We start from the raw sequence: 20876 nt of genomic DNA, 5'->3' as shown, positions 1-20876 counted from the left end.
CTGCCCGCCGCGCAGAACTCGTGTGGGGTCCTTCCGATGATCAGGGCAGTGACCTGACCGGGAGCCGGACGGTGGGCACCGGAGCCTGAGATGAGGAGATAGAGACCGAGACATGCTAGGGAGTTCGTTTGCCCAGACTCTGCTCAGGTATGTCTTCAGACATCAGGGCCTTATGCTTCCTACCTCGGCACGTCGTTCCACGGCCTTCTCCTGAGAGCCGGTAGCTTCTTTTTGGTTAAAGTCGTTCCTTTGTGACTTGCTCTGCCCTCCAGTTAGGCTGTCACTAGGAAGAGCGGCTGATTGTTGTCACTTACTCCACTCAGCAGGGCTTTGGTTCTTGCCTCTTAGGTGCTTGCCTCACCGAGCAAAGGGAGCAGGTAGCCTGACAGCCTGTTTTACTGCAGTTTGGGAGTTTTAGTGAAGAGTGATTTAAAAACCTAATAGATACAGTTTTTACTGGAACTACAAGTAGTCTGCGTATTATTTCTTAGAGTTCTTTTTTTATAAATTGGTAATAGGAGAACTTTTAATTATTATTATTATTGTTATTATTATTTTTAAAGATTTGTTCATTTATTTATGATAGACATAGAGAGAGTGAGAGGCAGAGACACAGGAGGAGGGAGAAGCAGGCTCCATGCAGGGAGCCCGACGTGGGACTCGATCCCGGGACTCCAGGATCGTGCCCTGGGGCAAGGCAGGTGCTAAACCACTGAGCCACCCAGGGATCCTCGAAAACTTTTAATTATTAAGAAAGTTTTCTCTTTATTATGAAAAATTTCCATATATATTTATATATATATGTAGGGAATTTCATATATATATATGGAAAGACCGAGAGAAAGGGATAGAAATTGTGAGACCCTTCAGTCAATTTTAGTTTTTATTTTATTATTATTTTAAAAGATGTTATTTATTTATTCATGAGAGACACAGAGAGAGGCAGAGACACAGGCAGAGGGAGAAGCAGGCTCCCTGCGGGGGAACCTGATGGAGGCTCAATCCCAGGACCCCAGGGTCATGACCTGAGCCGAAGGCAGATGCTCAACCACTGAGCCACCCAGGCGCCCCATTTTATTATTTTTTAAAAGATTATTTATTCGAGAGAATGAGAGAGAGTGTGGCGGGGAAGGGGCAGAGGGAGAGAATCATCAAGCAGACTCCCCACTGGGCAGGGATCTTGAAGTGAGGCTTGATCCCATGATTATGATCTGAGTTGAAGCCAAGAGTCAGACACTTAACTGACTGAGCCCTGCAGGCGCCCCAATCCTTCAGTTAATTTTAAAATAATGAAAATGAAACACTATTCATGAATAAGATTGAAAGTGCATCTAGAACTTTTCTTTCAAGATAGATTTATACTTAGAATGTTTTCCTGGGCATCTCGTCAGAATATTATTTCATAACATCGTCCCTCCTTCCCCCTTTCTCTGGTCCCCAAGTCCTTCTGCTATGAGGGGACGTCTTGTTGCCTGAATGAATCCCCGTGTTTGTTACCTGGAGGAAGCGCTTTACCTTGTCGCGTCTTGAGGGGGATAAAATGAGTGCAGCTGCAGCCCTAGGCGGCCTACGGGCAGTATTAGTTCCTGTTTCCATGGTAATTGAAGGGAAACCTTTTAATTTCTAAAAGTAGCCATTTAAATCATTAATAACAAAAGTCAACTTGTCAGTGAATTCAGCACAGTCCGAAGTATTATTAGGCCATAATTTAGCGCTGATACATGATGCTGCATAGACCAGCGTTAGCAAGCGAGTCTCATGTTTTACTTTTGGAAGTCTGGGCACCAAGGGAGCCCAGATTAAAATTGTTTATAAATTTCATTTGTATTTGCTTATTCCTGTATGAAACTGAAGGTCTACTTAGTGTTTGTGAGAATTCATTTTTTAGATCAACCTGTTTAAAGAGTACTTTAAATGAAAGGGTCTTGGGGTATTTGGTAACTAATCATATCCCCTAAACACACAGTAGTATATTATGCTTCATCACTTAATACAAAGGAAGCACTTTCTGACGTCTTCCTTGCGCCACACGCGGACCTGCCCAGTAGACTTATCTGGTGTTGGTTTCTGTTTTGATATTATCAAACGGTCTTGAGGGAAATGGTTCTCTTTCCTGTTTGATGACCAAGATGTAGCTCGAAGAGAATTCCTGTTGTCATTTCAGTGCATATTATTTGATCATGGACAAATAAAGTGCTTTCTAATACATAAAACTCTCCCCTGAACTTTCCACTTTTCTGCATAACCTCTCAGTGCTTCTCAGTTCTCCTGGTACTCTTTCCTCGGCACCCTACTGTCTCCCGTATTTCAAAGCATTAACTCAGAGGAGGAGTCTAAATTCGCAGAAGAGGTGCTTGGTGCTCTCATTGCCAAACAGGTCAAGTTAGCACTTCCACCTCCCTGTCAGTAGTAGCAGCAGCAGGATCAGCAGTAGCGTTACTGCTTCTACTGACATTTCTGCCCTCTCCACAGCCACTCAGAGCCGGGGCAAGAAATTCTCCACAGGAAGAAATGAGTAAATTAGGCTGGGAAGTAGAAAACTATAGCCTCGACGGTACTTTCCAATATGTGTGCTACATATAATTATACTGTTCTATAAAAACATACTGCGCTATATATAATGCCAAAAAAAATATAAATATTTGTAAACATATTACATACTATGAGTATACTACATATAAATATATTGCAAAGCATACATGTGTTACCATAATATAACAAATATAATATAATATAATATAATATAATATAATATAATAATATAATATAATACAACTGCTGTGTGTATCTTACTCCCTGACTCTTTTATTCTCCATATTCTGGGTAAACCTTTTATTAGATTTTACCTTCCCAAACATTTTTTCTTTTTGGAAGATTTCTTAAGCACCAGAGTTAGATTTGTTTTTTTTTTTTTTTAATTTTTTATCCTTTAAAAGATTAATTGATTGATTGATTTGAAATAGAAGAGCAGAAGGAGAGGGAGAAGCAGAGTCCCCACTGAGCAGGGAGCTCGACTCAGGACTCGATCCCAGGAGCCTGGGGTCATGACCTGAGCCAAAAGCATATGCTTAATGGACTGAGCCACCCAATGCCCCCAGAATTAGATTTTTTAAAAAACCCCAAACACCCAAGTCGAAGTTGGCCATGCATTAAAGAAAGGTCTCACTATATTCTTTCGGTGGTTCAAGGCTGTCTTTCCTTCAGCGCCTCTTGTGACTCCGCACACGAATTTTTACTAGAAAGTAAAGTGAAGCTACAGCTAGGATTAAGCCTATAGAATGTATGCTCACATTCCTAAGGTGATGGCCATTTGTGCTATAGTAAAGATTTCTCTTTTAAAGTAGATTTTATTAAATATATACATGCTTTTGACATGTTCCTTTATAATCACGTGCAATAACTTGTAATTGTGCTCAAAAGAAGGTTTGTATTAACTTTTTCATTTCATAGGTGATCAAAATGAGGTATGGATAGTGATTTACATGAGATCGTAAGCAAGTTAGTAATGTAAGTAATGATGAAAAAGAAGTTGAGGTCATTTGTTCTGTTAGGTTATTATAAGATTAAATTATTAACGTGCATATATGTTTGTAGAATGATAAGAATATTCGAACTGCAACCATTAGAATGAAAAATAAATAAAGTAGAAGTAGTCAATTGGAGAGACAGAGGTTGAATTTCAGAAACTACAATGTTTATCAGAGAGCATATGGCTAAAAATGTCTGCATTTACGGTGTGGAGACACGTCCTCTAGGTGTTAGGGACAAAGGAAACGAGTGATGTTATTTGTGGCCTGTTTTACTTATTTTCCACTGATCGTAAAATTGAGCATCACTACTGTTGGAAGACATATTGAAATCCAGCGCATGGCAATAGGACCTTGAGTTCTTTTGTCTGCTGCTGATTAAACAGTTGAAATGTCGTCATTATTGGAAAATTGACCAGAGCTTGCGCAGCTGCTACGTGTGTACGAGTGCATGTGCACATCCACATCTGTGTGTCTCCATGGCTGCTGTGGACCCCCTGGGGGCTGCCCCTGCTTGGGCGCTTGTTGGCCAACAGTGCACGAGGGGTTCCTCCTGTCGTCTCCAGCCCCCGGCACACAGGCCCGGCCCCATCTCTGTTGCCTCCTGCTGGCCACCTCCATGGCTGTGGGAAGAACGGGGCCTCACGCTGTGGCCAGGGGAGCTGCTGGGTGTTGCTCCCCAGAGCAGGAGCCAGAGGAAGCAGGAGGTGCACCCGCTCCTTTTTTAGGGGGGAGGTCCCACATAGGGTCTGGGCTGCGGTCCACCTGTGGCCCACTCACTAAAGGATGCTTCCCAGGGGAGGCAGAGGCCTTGAATTGGCTTCCCGTCTCCACGTCTGGCACCCTAGGCCTCCAGGCCCTTCAGTATGGGTCGCATGCAGCCCTGCAAAGGGGGGCTCCCTCCCTGACCACATGTGGCTCCTGGGACCCAGGAGGGGCCCCAGGCTGATCCTACCCGTGCCAAGGATTTGAGCTGTGACTGGACAGATCACCCCAGGCATTGCTGGGCCTCCGCGTCCTCCTATGTGATGAACAGTTGAGACCAGAGACCTCTGACGGGCCGGCTGGATGCCCTGTGCCCCGCGGTGTGGCCTGCCTGCCTGCCTGCCCGAGAAGTCACCCCAGGGCAGTGCATTCCCCGGCATTGAGGTGGCTGAGGCTTGCTTCCATGGCCAGGAGGGCTGCCTCTGCGCTTCACATCTTCTGACACCCGCCCTGCGGGCGCGCTCACCCTCCTGTACTCACCATAAGCCCCAAGCACAAAGCCGGCCAAGTATGAAGGGAGCTGCGGCCCCAGGAGTGAGGAAATAGTCACCCTCTCCTCCATGCGCGGCAGATGCCACCAGCGCCTCGGGCACCTCCCACGGTGCCCGTGGGCGCACCACCCGCCCTTCCGTAGAGAAGATGGCCAGAGAGGGCCTTCGCCGGCCCTGGGACAGGGTGAACCAAGGCGAAATGCAAAGGACCCAGTGAGCATGACCTTCAGATACCCCTTCACTTAGAGAAGGTGGGAGAGGCCTCCAGGCTGTCCTTTGTGGCCCGGTGAGGACGCTGCTGTGAGGCCTGGGCGTGCGGCAGTACCTTCAGGTTCAGTAGGGGCGGGGGGTTTGCCTACCCTCCGCAGAGGAAGGGCTGGGTGGTGACCGCCATCAGGCAGGGCTGGGTCGGGTGAGGACCCCCGTGACCCGAGGACCCACTGACTAACCACAATTACACGACTTGAGTGTTGAACCCTGATTATAATGTGTGTACGGCGCCTTTCCTAGTCCAACCCTGATGCCTGGGGAAGCGGGAAAGTGTGGCTGGCCTCTTGCACTGCTTTGTCTCCAAAATAAACTACTGAAATCAAACCACATTTCACACGTTTACAAAAAGAAAAAAAAAAAAAAATTGACAGGCCCTCACAATCCTTCCTTATTACCTCCTAGTTCTCATTTTTGTTCTATTTCCTCTTGTGTCTACCCTCTTACCTAGCCGTTCGTTTGCATTTGTTAAATGGATCTAAAGATATGAAATTATAAGGAAAAGTTTCTTTCGATTGTGATATATGATACCCAGAAATATACCTCCTAAAGCAAGTACAATCTGAATTGACTTTCTTTAGTGGAGTTCTCCCACCACCTCATCCTTTTTTTTATTTTCTTGTGGTCCTCTTCTGGTGGTGTCATCATCATCGTCATCGTCATCATGAGATCATGTGAATCTTTGGGAAGGTTCCTAGCTACTTAAGTGGAATTCACTATTTAAAAAAATATGTTCAATATAGTTCTCCTCCTGTTTTCCCTCTCTTACTGTTTCCTTGGAAATCCCTCACAACTACACTCTGAAATCTATATTAGACTGGTTCCTCATAGCTTGTGTCTTTTCTTTTTTTCACCTGCATGTTAATACTTGGTTCCCTATGGATTTCCTTTGCATTTCTTCTTTTCTCTCTTCTTAAGAATTTTTATTTCTTTCTTATTTTTCCCCAAATCAAGACATTTATTAAGGGACCAAAATACTATAGAGTTTATATGCATTTGATGATTTGTCACCTTTAATGTCACCTTTAATGTTGTATTTTATTTAGTATTTAATGAGCTGTGGATAAATACCTAATTACCCAGCATAACTGTATAAACTAGCTTACTATTGTTGAAGGCTTCTTTCTGTATCTTTCCAGGAAAGAAAGGAGAGGCTATCCAAATTTGAGTCCATCCGTCATTCAATTGCTGGAATAATTAGGTCTCCAAAGTCTGCACTGGGCTCTTCAACAGTAAGTAGGATGAACTCTATGTGCTACTGAAAATAATCATATTCTAACTTCTTTCTGATAACAATGACTATCATAGGTAAATTTTTCCTTACAGATATAAAACTAAGTACATAATAATAACTTTTTGTATGTATATGAGTATGTTCATACATATAATTAGGTATGTATAATTTACAAATTCTATGTAAAACTGATACAGGGAGGAAGGAAATAAACTTGTATTCCAAATCTCCTGTACTGCATATAAATGATCATAGGAAACATTTTAGGTTTTTTGAGGCTTTATTAGAAGAAGAGCATAGACAAATTTTTTTTCCAGTGAAACATTTTTATAATAGGGACTGTTGTATATGTATTTTTTAAATGTATTAATTTATATGTGTGTTCATACTCTTTAGAACATTTCAGTCATTAAATTGAAGTCTGTTTGAATTTTGGGTTTGACATATCAGAGTGGTGCATGAAATATTTCAGATCTGTCGTAATAGCAGCTATAGCCAAGCAGGATAAAGTAAATTCTTTTTCCATTTATATGGTAAAATTTTAAAGCATTTTTCTTACTTCATTACCTTTTTTTTTTTTTTAAGATTTTATTTATTTATTCATGAGGGACAGAGAGAGAGAGAGGCAGAGACATAGGCAGAGGGAGAAGCAGAAGGAGAAGCAGGCTCCATGCAGGGAGCCCAATGCAGGACTTGATTCCAGGACTCCAGGATCATGCCCTGGGCTGAAGGCAGGTGCTAAACCGCTGAGCCACCCAGGGATCCCCCTTCATTACCATTAAAATTGAATTGTCAAACTTTTTTTCCCAGCTATCCCTCATTCACAGTAGAGCTTTAGAATGATAATGAATGATGGTCAAAACAACAATATTCAGTACAAATTAATTTTGTGCTCCGCCCTCCATCTTTCCAAGTTTCTACATAGTATCTTAATATTATTTCTTATTACTGAAAAGCTCAGCTTTTTAAAATAATGTGACCTAGCCTTATTTAGAAAATCATGGTATTTCCTAACCATAGATCGGTTAAATCTCCATTCACACTTTGGATTTATTTGCTATAATTCCTTTTTAATATGTAACACATGTTCCTGTATTTATTCCACTCAAGCAACACTCTTTTATACACAATGGAGGCAAAGCATCAGTTATTTTAATTAACAAAAATGAAGAAAATTATATTTTAACATGAGAGATTTTCTCCTTCAGTGTTAGCCTTTGGTGCTCCTATGGTCACTTCTGGCCTCCAGAAGTGTTTAATGGGAACAGGGAAGGGCTGTGAACTGATGCAGACCGTCTCCTGTGGCATTAAATAGCCAATACGAAAATAAAAATAATTTTAGGCAAAAACTATATGACAGTAAATCTCTTTTAAGGCTCATATCCTAATCTTGTTCTCTTAAGTTAATGATTTATAACTTCACGGATAGATAGTAGTGCATAGGACTTGGTTTATTATGATTTTACATTCAGAATAAAGTATAGGAGGCTTGATTAGGCACCTGTGACATATTCTAGAGACTATGAGGACAGGTTTTCATGACTTAGAAGAAAAGAAAAAGAGTTCTAGAAAAGAAATACTCAAAGTTTTTACAAAAGAGAAAAATAGTTCCTGAAAGGAAATGTTCAAATGTGTTCTTCAAAAAAAAGAAAATCAGTTCTTAAAATGTTCGGATACCTCAGTTTGCGCTTCATAAAATTATTTAGCATTGAAATAAGTCAGTGAAACACATGACATCATTGAGTTGTCATTAACTCACCTTTATTTCACTTAGTCGGAGGTCTTTGTGCCAGTGACTAGTAGCAGTTTATTTGTGGACTAATTCACGGAAGGTGTTTCCCCACTTGATTTTTCTGTAGTCAACTCTTGTAAATACTTGAGCATGAAGGCCTATTATAAATTCAGGTTATCTTCACCTTTATTCCCAGGTGTAAAATTAGTAGAGAATGGGGGACGCGTGGGTGGCTGAGCTATTGAGCATATGCCTTTGGCTCGGGGTGTGATCCGGTGGTCCCGGGGTCGAGTCCCACGTTGGGCTGGAGCCTACTTCTCCCTCTGCCTGTGTCTCTGCCTCTCTCTGTGTCTCTCATAAATAAATAAATAAATAAATAAATAAATAAATAAATAAATAAATAAATAAATAAAAAAAATCTTTTAAAAAATTAGGAGAGAATGGAATTTAGAGCTTCAGATTTTAGCCAGCGACAGACAAATAAGAATTCGATGATAGTGGAAAAGGGATAACACTCTCAATGTTTGCTTGTTCATTTTCTTGATAACCTGGGATGCTTTTAGCTGAAATGAAGTGCCTTTCCCACAAAGTATGTACCTCATTCAAATATATGTTGCAATCTATTTTTCATAAATTATCAATATCCTCAAAGCTATGAAATGCCCATTTTGTCCAGGAAAATGTTCCCTCTGTAACTGAGGATTCTAGAGAACGTTCACTTCAATGCCCAGTTTGGTCTATTTGTATCTTCATGCTGTAGGCCATCATTGCTTCTATCAGTTAAGTGCTCCTTGGTATTTCCTGATTTATTTAGAAATCTCGTGAACCAAAAAGACTGGGGTGGTGTATAGTTTATAACACTATTGTTCACTGTAAATAAACGTACACAGCTTTTTCTCTAAATCATTAGGTATCCTTGTATTTGGAGAAAGGATTTCTCCCTCAAAGACACAGGTAATTGAGGTCTTGGGTCTTGTTTATGAATGTGAAGGTTTCAGGTGTTAAGTATGATAATCTAAGAAGCATAACAATTTAGAGACTAATCATAATTAAAATTCTTTTCTGACACAATATAGTATTTTTTAGAGAATTCTAACTTTGTACATGTAAAATAGAATTTTTTTATTGCTCTAAACAATATTTTTCTCTATAAAAAAATAGAAAAAAAACCTTGCCAAAATGATATAGTTAAGCATATTTAAAATATTTTTTAAAAGATTTTATTTATTTATTCATAAGAGACAGAGGCAGACATAGGCAGAGGGAGAGGGCTCCTTGCAGGGAGACCAATGTGGGACTTGATCCCAGGACCCCAGGATCATGACCTGAGCTGAAGGCAGACGCTCAACCACTGAGCCATCTAGGGGCCCCATATTTAAAATATTTTATGGTGATACATGTCACATACTATGAAATTCATCATTTAAAGTGTACACTTAATGGTTTTTAGTGTACTCACAATGTTGTGCAACCGTCTGTGCTGTCTACTTCTGGAACATTTTAATCTCCCCAATAAGATTCTCCATACCTAGTAGTGGTTAGCCTTATTTCCCTCCTTTTCCAATTTTCTGGCATTCACTAATCTACTTTTGATCCCTAAGGATTTACCTCTTCTGGATATTTCAGATAAATAGAATCATATAATATGTGACCTTTTGTGCCTGTTTTTTCCTGATCAGTGTAATGTTTTCAAGGTTCATCTGTGTTGTCGCATGTAACAGCACTTCATCCCTTTTTATCACTGAATAATGTTCTATTCATGAATTTATCACATATTGTTTACCCAAGTGTAAATAGCAAATACAGAATTAAAAATAGTTTTAGGCAAAAACTATATGACGGAATAAATCTCTTTTAAGACTCATATCCTAATCTTGTTTTCTTAAGTTAATGATTTATAACTTCACAGATAAATAGTAGTTCATAGGACTTGGTTTATGATTTGATCTTCAAAATAAAGTATAGGAAGCTTGATTAGACATCTATGATATATTCTAGAGACTATGAGGACCGGTTTTGAGGACTTGGAAGAAAAGTCATCTTTTGTAATGGACATTTGGGTTGTTTCCACTTTTTGCCTATTATGAATAATAATATGAATATGAATGATGCTGTGAACATGGCTGTTCAAGTTTTTATGGGGACGTGTATTTTCAGTTCACTCTGTTGTATACCTGAGAACTCCTAGGTCATGTGGTGATTCTGTGTTTAAGTTTTTGAGGAACTGCCAAACATTTTTCCACAGTAGTTTGGTGTTTTACATTTACACTAGCAGTATACACATGTTTTAATTTCTCTACAATGTTGTTATTTTCCGTTTTTTTAAAATTATATTCATACTAGTGGATGTGAAGTGATACATCTTTTATTTGCATATTCCTACTGACTACTAATGTTGAGCATCTTTTCATGTACTTATTAGTCATTTGTGTATGTTCTTCAGAGATATGACTGTTCATTTTCTTTGAACACTTCTAATTGAGTCGCTTTTTAATTCTTGAGTTGTAAGAGTTCTTTATATATTTTGGATACAGGCCCCTTAACACATACATACTTTGCAATTTTTTTTTCTCATTTTATGGATTGTCTTTTCACTTTCTTGATAATGCCATTTGACAGAAGTTTTTGGCAAAGTCCAGTTTATCTATTTTTCTTTAATGGCACATGTTTTTGGTGTCATATTTAAAAACCCACCATTTAATGCAAGACCATCCAAATTTTCACCTTTATTTCATTCTGAGTGTTTTACAGTTTTAGCTTATACATGTAGGCCTTTGATTCAGTATCAGTTAATTTTTGTATATGGTGCACGACAGAGGTCCAGATCCATTCTTTTATATGTGGAAACATATGTAATTTAAAATCTTAAAAAAAGCAACAACTATGAAATCCCTGTTTCTTCATTCAAATGAACATATAAAAATTGAAACTTTAAAGCATAATTTTAGATAAAAGAAGGCAATTAATTCCAGTATACATAGGGAAATGAAACTAGAATTAATCTTAATATTATTTCCATTGGACTTGTCATAGCTATTTATTTCAACATTTTTAATAGTGGGGCTAAAATGTAGAGCCTATTTGAAGGCAGTCATGGAATACTTTGACCTTGATGGAAGGAGAATATCAGGTAATCAGATGATACATGAATTTGGCTTTAATCGAATATGGTGTATCAGGTGGTAGATTTATAATATTTTTTGTTATGATCTGAGTAGTTTTTAAATGTTTTAACAGCTCCTAGAATGTGGGCTTTTTTCCAATATAGTAAAAGGCTTAAATAACCTTTCATTACTACCTCTGGGCTCCAAGAACTACTCTATATCCAGCATCTTCCTGTGCTGCGAGAGGCCATAAATTCGCTTTGAGAACTACTTCTCAGAGACTGCTTCTGAAGTCAGGGCTAGAGGTTTTAGGATTACTGGCATAATCTGGGAGCCTACTGGTAATCATGTATATCCATTTCCATTGGAAGTCTTTCAAGCCACATTCTATTCAATGACATCTAGTCATGTCAAGAATACTTCCCTTTCTCAGAGCCATCTTTTACTGAAGAATTTCTAAGTACGTGGTTGAGCAAACAACTTGCTCCATCTCACAGCCCCTGGTGGCTCCTAGTTGTATTACTGCTCTGTGCAGTGGTAACACCTTTCTTATAGTAGCACTCTTTGAAAAACATTCTTTAAAATCAGAATAAAGCACACCTTGTCCAAATAATTGTTCTTAAGACCTTAGAAGAATTATTATTAAACTCTTGGGGCGTCTGGATGACTCAGTTGGTTAAGCATCTGACTCTTGATGTCTGCTCAAGTCTTGATCTCAGGGTCATGAATTTGAGCCCCATGTTGGGCTACATGCTTCATTATTTAACTGAAGAATAATAATAATATGATTAATAATATATAGTAATACAATAAATAATATAATACATATAATAAAGAATAATAATTTAATTATTTAACAATTATTTAACTCTTATTTCCTTAAAAATCATATTTTTCTATATTGTGTTGGCGTATATGTTATTTCAGTTTTAGAATCACTGTACTTGAATTTTGAAAAAAAATGGAGAATAAAGATATGCTTCCATTATATGGAATAATATAGTAAATAAGTTTAGCTGGCTTACTTCTCTTTAGAAAATTTGAAAATTATAACGCAGCTATGTTTAAGTTGTACATCATGTGATGTTAGTATTAAAATGCTTGGCTTCTCTTGTTGGCATAGGGAAATGTAGTTCTTTTCATGCATAATAAACTACTTATGGATTTTAGTATTCTTCAAGCCTAGCAGAAAGCAACATTGTACTTCTTTTAACAAGACATGTTGTTAAATTCAGGTTAAATATTATATATTTTAAATCTTCATTGTCTTTCTTTATTCTTAAGATTTTAACTTACCTCCTCTCTTTCTAGCCACTTCCACTCCTCGGACACTAGAGTGTAGAAGAAATGAGAAATAAAGGAAAATAAAAATAAAAATTCTTGTATCATCTCACTACCATATGTACACTGCATTCTCTATGTAGTTAGTCATGTTCAGGAAAACTAAATATTCTCAGAATTGCTAGTTTTGAATCATTACATTATCATACATAATTTTTAAGAAAGGCTCATTGGGTTTATTTTCTGCAACCAGTAATTTTACTGTATAGGGAGTACATCTATTCTTTTAGTTGTTTAATCAAATGCTTAAAACAAATGATCTGATCATGTCCAAATGATAATGTATTCTTCACCAGAAATCCCAACTTACTGATAAATGTTTAAATTTATTGAGATATGACTCCTTACAATAATTAATAATAGTTTCATTTGATATATGTAACATGAAATTAGCACTGTTAAAGTTAACTGACTAAAATGTGTTATTATTGACATTGTGGCACATTTTATATATAATACTGTCAAGCTTAAATAAATCCCCTTTAAGGAAAGACTATTTGCTACTGAAAGAAAGAAAACTGTAGAAAACATGGAGTGAAACGATCAGATGAGAGAGGTTGAATGAGAGTCACAAGTACAATTGGAAAAAGTAAATGGATAAAAATAATAAAGTGAAAAAAGAAAATGATTATTAATAAAGAAAAGAGGGAACTAAAGAGGCAAGAAAAAAAAAAAAAAGACAAAGCCAGAGGAAACCAGAAGGTATAGGAAAAAGCAGAGGCATTAAGCTAAAAACAAAAACTTTTAAGCAGATATGCTTTGCTAGAGGGAGTGTCTCTGTGAGAGATCCAAGAAGGTATACAAAAGGGCAGTCAAGGAAATGGAAAGTTGTCGAAGTAAGGTATCTGAGTTTGGCTTACTTGTCTATCTTTTTAGGTAAAGTTTTGGAAAGAATTGTATGAGAATGCAGATCTCTAATCAGCATGTAATTCTACATAGTTATTGTGCTGGAAGAAAGTTATATTATAGCTAAGACTAAACAAACTCAGGTTCTCAAAAAGTACAACAAATTGTTAATCAAGAAATTTATGAATAAGAGCTTTGTTGCTAGTTTATTTGTGGAAAATAAAGAGTAGATGAAGTATCTTTGTTTTTCCTAAGATATCAGTACATAAAACAATGATCAGTTCTATTTTATTGCTAAAAATATTAGAATTTGTAGAATTACAGATAGGCCTTAGGACCTCTTAAAGACAAAACACTGTTTAATTTACATCCTTTGTCTAGCCTGAGGCAATGATCATGAAGATCAAATATCTAGAATATTTTTTATTTTTCATTGTTTTAAGAATTAACTCGTTCCATTAATTTAAGAAGGAGTTACTTAGAAATTTTGAAAAATATAGCAAGAAGAACATTATTAATTCACGTTCTCATTTTATGTTAAGTATTTGTTCAACTACCAAAACCTAAATGGTAGAAAATATGCTTTCTACCTATGATTACATTTTCCTTTCACTGAAAATAGCTTTTACCACCACCAGGCCGATTCCTATTCAATAGACTATTCCAATGTTTTGCAAGGAGGTGATTCTCTTACTTCTAATTCTAATATATTTGATTCCTAATCTAGAATTTCCCAGTGATACATAGCTTTAAAATTGAAGAGGTCTTTACACAATTTTTTCGAAATGCTTAAAATCTGGAATTGCTTGTTTTCACCCTAGTATAATATTAAACTAGATTTGAAATAATTGTTTACTTAGACTATAAAATTAATGACTAAATTTATATGAGAATAGAAAAGAGAATTAAATGTCATTTTTATGGGTAATAAAAATTCATAAAAACTTTTTTATGTTGATATGGAAGTTTTATTCAGCTTGTTCAAGCTCCTTGAAGGGTTTACTTGTATATTTCCATACTGTTATATTTTCGGGTTTTTTTTCTAATCATTTATTCGTGCCTGATTTTCATAGAATTCAGAGTTTGATTTTTTAAAATTTTATTTTATTACTTTTAAAGATAAAGATTTTATTTATTTATTTGAGACTGTGTGTGTAAGTGGGGGAGGAGCAAAGGGAGAGGGAAAGAGAGAATCTCAAGTAGACTCTGTGCAGAGCATGCAGCCAGACGTGGAGCTTGATCCCAGAACCCTGAGAGCATGACCTGAGCTGATATCAAGTGTTGGATGCTTAACTGACTGAACCACCCAGGTGCCCCAAGATTTTATTTTTTTCAAGTCATCTCTATACTCAAAGTGGGGCTTGAATCTACAACCCCAAGCTCAAGAGTCACATGCTCCACTGATTGAGCCACACAGGTGTCCCTGATATATATATACAAATGGGAGAACCTGGGTGGCTAAGTTGCTTAAGTATCTGACCTTGGTTTGGGCTCAGGTAATGATCTCTCAACGGTTGTAAGATGGAGCCCCATATCAGGCTCCCCTCTCAGTGCAGAATCTGCTTGAGATTCTCTCTCTCCCTCCTGTCCCTCTCCCCTTGACCCCTCTCCCTGCTCCTTTTTCTCAAATAAATTAAATCTTTAAAAAAAAAATAAAGGCATACAGATTTTCATTACATACTTGGAAATTAAGCTGAATGAGGATAAAAAAAATAGGCCCATATTCTCCACCTTCCCCCCAAATATTTTTATTTTCTAGTATTGACTCCTCATTGCCTCTTCACTTAAGTGAATCTTTTTATTTCACTAAGCCCGATATGTTTTTACTGGAATGTTCTTTAAGAACAAGACCCAGGGAAAAGAGCTAAACAGCTAGCCCAGTCAATGAGGAAAGCTTGTCTTATTAAGTACAACTAATAAACTGTGTTAGATTAACTATAACTTCAAAAAGGAACCCCTCCCCCCATATCTTGGGCAATAATCTTAGGTAACTTCCTGACAAGGAAAAATCTTTCCCTACTGAGCATTAGAAAGATACAATATTTGAAGTAAGAAGCTTCATTTCCTTTTTGATGTAATTATGGTGGCTCTTGGGATGTTGGATTTTGTTGCTGATCCATTCTACATTCTATTACTAATAAGCTTGCAGAATTGTGTTGGAATTTAATTGACAACATGTTCATAAAAATGTTCCCTCCAATGCTTGCAGGGAAATCTCTGTAAAACCTGATAGACCCAGACAGGGCCTATATAGGGCCTTTCCCTGTGTATGTGTGTGCACATGCGTGTATGCACACATATACTCACAAACTGTTCAACTTACACTTCTTAAAGATTATATTTATTTGAGAGAGAGAGAGAGAATGTGCACACTTGTGCAGATGAGCAGTTCACAGGGAGAGGGACAAGTGGACTTGCACTGAGTGCGGAGCTCTATGTGGGGCTCGATCTCACAACCCTTAGATCATGACCTGAGCCAAAATCGAGAGTTGGATGGATGCTCAACTGACTGAGCCACCCAGGCGCCCTCAGCTTATACTTTATAACGGTATTGTGTAGGAGCTGGTAACAACAGATTTCTATTTCAAAGAAACTAATAAATCCAGAGAACTGAGGTGTAATCCCTGTGATAAAATAATGTAAGTTCCTTCCCATTCACTTCTTTTTTAAAGCAAACAAATAGATACAGATGTTTTTTCGCAATGATTTTTTTTTTCCCCTCCAAACAAATTCCTCACATTCAAATCCTTAAATGATTTTCTCTGTGTTAGCTGAGCTTTTGTACTTCAAATGCCCTTCTGACTTAATGAATTCTCTAGGCTCTCCATTTTACTGTACTAAATAAATCAACATTTGGGAGGATAGGTTGAATAGGACAAGAAATCAAGCACATGACATCCTTGTTTGTGACACCTTTCTAATATGTAACCTTCTTGAAAGATAATGATGAAAACAAGTTCTTTGCAAGGAGGTGACATTGAATTTCTTATTTTATTGATTTTTTTTCTAAGAAAAAAAATCAATAAAACACTTTTGCCATTGACAACTCTTGGAAATATTTCTATTATATAAAAAATTTGGTATTTGTTATAGTGAGATACAGTGTGATAAAATTTTGAAAAGGCTATATTTAATAACTGACTAAGAATTATAAACCATTGGTATCAGTATACATAAAAAGTTAATTTTGTGTAAATTATGCATTTGTTTTTACTTCATACTTGTGACTGATTCCTCTATATAATTTCTTCTTTAAATCCACTTTTGGATTTAAAAGTTCTTTGAAATATTATATTTATCATGATTAGTACTAAAAGAAAAGGCTTATTAGTTTACAAAAAACTTCTGTGTAAGTCACACCATGTATATATTTAAAGAATTAAAAAAAAAAAAAAAAGAATTAAATGTATCATAAATGGAAGAAGTAAAAACCAAAACTTCTTTGAAGCCCATTTGGGATTTTTCAAGGTTCTTTTTTTAAATCAATAGGATTATAACTTGTAAAATGGAACTTTGACCAGTAAGTTTTGGGCCTTTTTAGTGGTGCAAAACAAGAAGGCTTTCTTCAGAACTAGTTTTCTTTTACCACAAAGATGTCATATACTTTGTCCCTATATAGAGTTCATGATATCAGCCTGAGAAACCCTATGTATGAATATTTGCCTTTCATTTATTATTAATTCTAATCTCTCCAATTTATAAACTACTTTTTTTTTTTTATAAACTACTTTCTCATGAGACATTGTGCATATTGTATTCTAAGTATCTTAAGAGTTAGTGCACATTATTGTAGCTTAGCCATATAGTACTCTTAACCATCTGGAGCAATTTAGTTCTTTGGATGATGAAAACAAACTTTTTACTCTTACCAAGAAAATAGGTTTCCATCTATGATCAGTTAGAAACATTTCAAGGAAATATAACTAGCTCCCTTGGTATTAGCATGTGGCCTCCTAAAATAACAGATAATTTGCTTTTTCTGCCATGGTCATAGCTTATAGTCCTCTCTTGTTTTTGCCACGTGTTTATAATTTCACATTGGTGATTTTCAATGATTGCTGTTTCTCCTAAGGCTTTATTGTCCATTGCTGTACAGGATCAGGACCAGCCATGTGGCAGTGGTAATGGCTAAGGAAGTTGGGGGAATGAGGGTAAGACTGGGAAGGGGAAGGCAAGAAGCAGGGCAGCATCAGATGAAATCGTAGATGTTGCTTCTGGAACAGAGGACATGGGCAGTCTATAGCCTGTGTCACTGCAAGTTTATTCCATAAAAATAATTAACTTTTAATTTAAATAAAAATGAAATTGTTTTGTGACCATTCTCTGGTAATATGCCCTTTTACCGTAATCCTCTGGTTGGTAAATTTTAAATATATGGATTTCTTTTATAATATGGTGAATAAGACTATAAATTCTAACAATAAATGCTAATTTTGTGTGCATCTATGTATGATAGGTAGGATAAACAAACTCAAAGTACTGAAAGATATGTATTTGAGCTAAACTTCAGCACCAATATTCCAGGAGATATTTTCTTTGAGAATTAAGAAAAATTCAGATTCATCCTGAAACTTTTAATTGGTTGATTTAAAAGGAGGAGCAAATGTAAGAAGTATTTATAATTGCTATGAATTTTACCAGGAAGAATTCCTATTTTATCTAATTTATTATTATTTTTTTTCTCAATGTTTGTTCAAGTTCTCTGATACGATCCCCATAAGTGAGAAGCCCTTGGCAGAACAGGACTGGTACCACGGTGCAATTCCCAGAATAGAAGCGCAAGATCTATTAAAACAACAAGGAGACTTCTTGGTGCGAGAGAGTCATGGGAAACCTGGTGAATATGTCCTTTCTGTATATTCTGATGGACAAAGGAGACACTTTATCATACAATTTGTTGATGTACGTTTCCAATTTAGTTTATATGTATATTTTTATATTGTTCATTATGGTATAATTATAATAAAATGGTGAATAGTATGTGATAAATGCCCATAATACTTTAGTTTAGTACTTAATTTTACTTTTTTCTGAATTCCTTCAATACAGTATGCCAAAATTCACTAAAATGTTAATCTTATTAAGGACATACATGTTTTAAGATGCTATAAATTAAAATAGTTGTTACAAATTTAACTTAAAAGATTTTATTTATTTACAGAGAGAGCACAAGCAGGGGGAGGAAGAGAATCTCAAGCAGACTCCTAGCTAAACAGAGTCCAACATGGGTCTTGATCTCATACTCCTGAGATCAGTTAACCAACAGAGCCACCCAGGCGCTCCAACATTTAAAATATTTTAAGTTAAACGTGAACATTAAATCTATTTTAACAAAAAACAAAAATAAAAAAATAAATCTATTTTAAATTAAAACATTTAAAAATATGATTATCATAATTTCCGCCCCTTTTCTGGATAAATTTAATAATGAATTTTATGCTCTTGAAACTGGCCCTTGAAAAAACAAAAACAAAAACAAAAGAAACTGGCCCTTGAAATTGCTATAAAAAATGTACCATGAGAGATTTTTAAGAATTATGTTATTAAAAAAAAAAAAGAATTATGTTATTAAATAGGGATAATAAAACTCCTTAATAAATGGGACAGTGATAGTTGAATTAGCTTTATTATTAATTTTGGTTTAAGGTTTTCCCCCTTTATGATGAAAAATTTCATCATATGAAATATTCACCTTGCCTGTTTTAATACTAATTTACTTATTTAAATTTATTTAAGTATTGCTAAACTACTTAAGTTTGTTATATTCTTGATTAAGCATTGAACAGATGAAAAATAATCTCAAAATTTTGTTTAACTTTACCCACTGAGAAATTTTAAATATTCTTGGCATATGAAGTCCTCTATTTGTCACTTTTTACTCCAACATTTCAAATAGCATTATGTCCAGGCACTCAAATGATACTCATTACCTTACAAAAAGATTGAACGATTATCATTAGACAAACATCAGAGGGTTTTAGGTAGATATGTTTATATCTGCATATCTGTCTCCATGTATATATCAATGTATCTATTTATAATTCTGAGGTAAAATTGACATACTGTGAAAGTGATCATTTCAGAGTATAGAATGGCATTTCATATATTCACACATAGAAATTATATTTGAATGAAAATAGATGCCATTCAGATGGATTGAAAGGAATAAATCCATTAAAGTTTGTATTATAATTTTCACAGCATTGTTAATTTTGTGTAGTATTCAGACCTCAACTTCATAATCACATTTTCCTATGTTCGTACATCCAACCTACTGTTTCTAGTAGTATGTCATTCCTCATTTCCTTGGCAAACTCTTTTCTAATTTGTGTGTCTTTAAGTTACGGATTGTGTGTCTTTAAGTTATAATATATTTTATATTTTATAAGCTTCCCTATTCCAACCAATGACCATGCTGGCAATATTATAAAATGGTATGCAAATTGTAGAAGGCAAATTCCTACGTAAAGTATAAACTAAAATTTGAGTGTCTCCCTCTATTTTCTAAGCTCTAAAAGTTACGATTTTAAAAATATGTCTTACATGAAACAAGACTGAGATATTCCCCTTATTACCACTTACAGTTTAAAATGTAACTGTATGAATTTAAATTACTATTCTTAAAAACAAAAAGGAAAAGGTCTACTTGCAAATTATCATTTGTCGTTAATATTGCCATTTTGTTTTAAGTGACTAAAATGAGCGGCATAATATATTCTGAAAATAAGACTTGCAGGTTCACATTTGAAGATTTTTTTCAGCTTCCTTCTGTCATTGAAACTTTTCAAAGATCTCTGTTAAAGATGAGAGTGCTTGTATTTCTGTGAGTGCCTCAGGCATTAATGCTTAATTTTATTTAGCTAATTCTCATTATATAATGTTGAGTTCTTCATTCAGTTAAAAGTAAGAGTCTTAAGGTGATCTAGACTTTTTGGAGACTTTTTAATTCTTTTTCATTTTGCGTAGGTGAATCTTCCTTGAGCTAAAATTATCCCATTTCCTTCCTCATATACGTGTTGCCTGAAAAGAGCCAATAAATGGGGAAATTTATTATCAGATATTTAATGATTGCCTATTATAGTCCAATCAAGGAATTTATAATCTAAAGTAGGTTGTAAAAGATGTACATAAATGAGGGGATAGGTGTCTTAAGAGAGGAAGACATAAAGATAGATGAGATTTTAGAAAATGAGAAAAATAGCAAGTAACATGAAAAAAGCATTGAACTTGGTATCATAAGACTTGGGATTTCATCCCAGTTTGGCACTTTAGAAAGTCTGTGGTTTGGAAGGTAATGGGGTTAATAGCCTGTATCATAATTGTGGGAAGCAAATCAGTAAATATATATTTTATAAGGTATAAAGTGCTATGCAAATATTAGGCATTTTTGCCATTGTTTGATGACTTTGAAAAAATACAAATGTACTTTGTAAGAAATATCCATGTAATTGGAAAAATTAGTTTAAAAAATGTCTTTCTGGTTTCCATGAGATTTATTTGTGAAATTTAAATGGTAATGAAAGTGTTGTTTTAGAATTTACTTATTTAGGTTTGAGGTATTCATCAATC

General features: G+C 35.8%; 1 protein-coding gene across 19 annotated transcripts in view; it reads left to right on the top strand.

The window, feature by feature from the left end:
* The window catches only part of FER (FER tyrosine kinase), a 432700-nt gene that overhangs the window by 180366 nt on the left and 231458 nt on the right, over positions 1-20876 (top strand). For 18 of the 19 annotated variants that reach the window (XM_072788238.1, XM_072788233.1, XM_072788277.1 and 15 more), the window contains 2 exons: positions 6190-6282; positions 18006-18209. In XM_072788238.1, the coding sequence (XP_072644339.1) occupies positions 6190-6282; positions 18006-18209 (297 nt within the window). Of the gene's footprint in view, positions 1-6189; positions 6283-18005; positions 18210-20876 lie in introns of those variants that run through there. The other variant, XM_072788379.1, reaches the window with a different exon arrangement.

Source organism: Canis lupus, chromosome 2 (assembly GCF_048164855.1).
Source record: "Canis lupus baileyi chromosome 2, mCanLup2.hap1, whole genome shotgun sequence".
NCBI classification, from domain to species: Eukaryota; Metazoa; Chordata; class Mammalia; order Carnivora; family Canidae; genus Canis; species Canis lupus.
The sequence above is the reverse complement of the archived record's forward strand: the minus strand, read 5'-3'. Positions and strand labels throughout refer to the sequence as shown.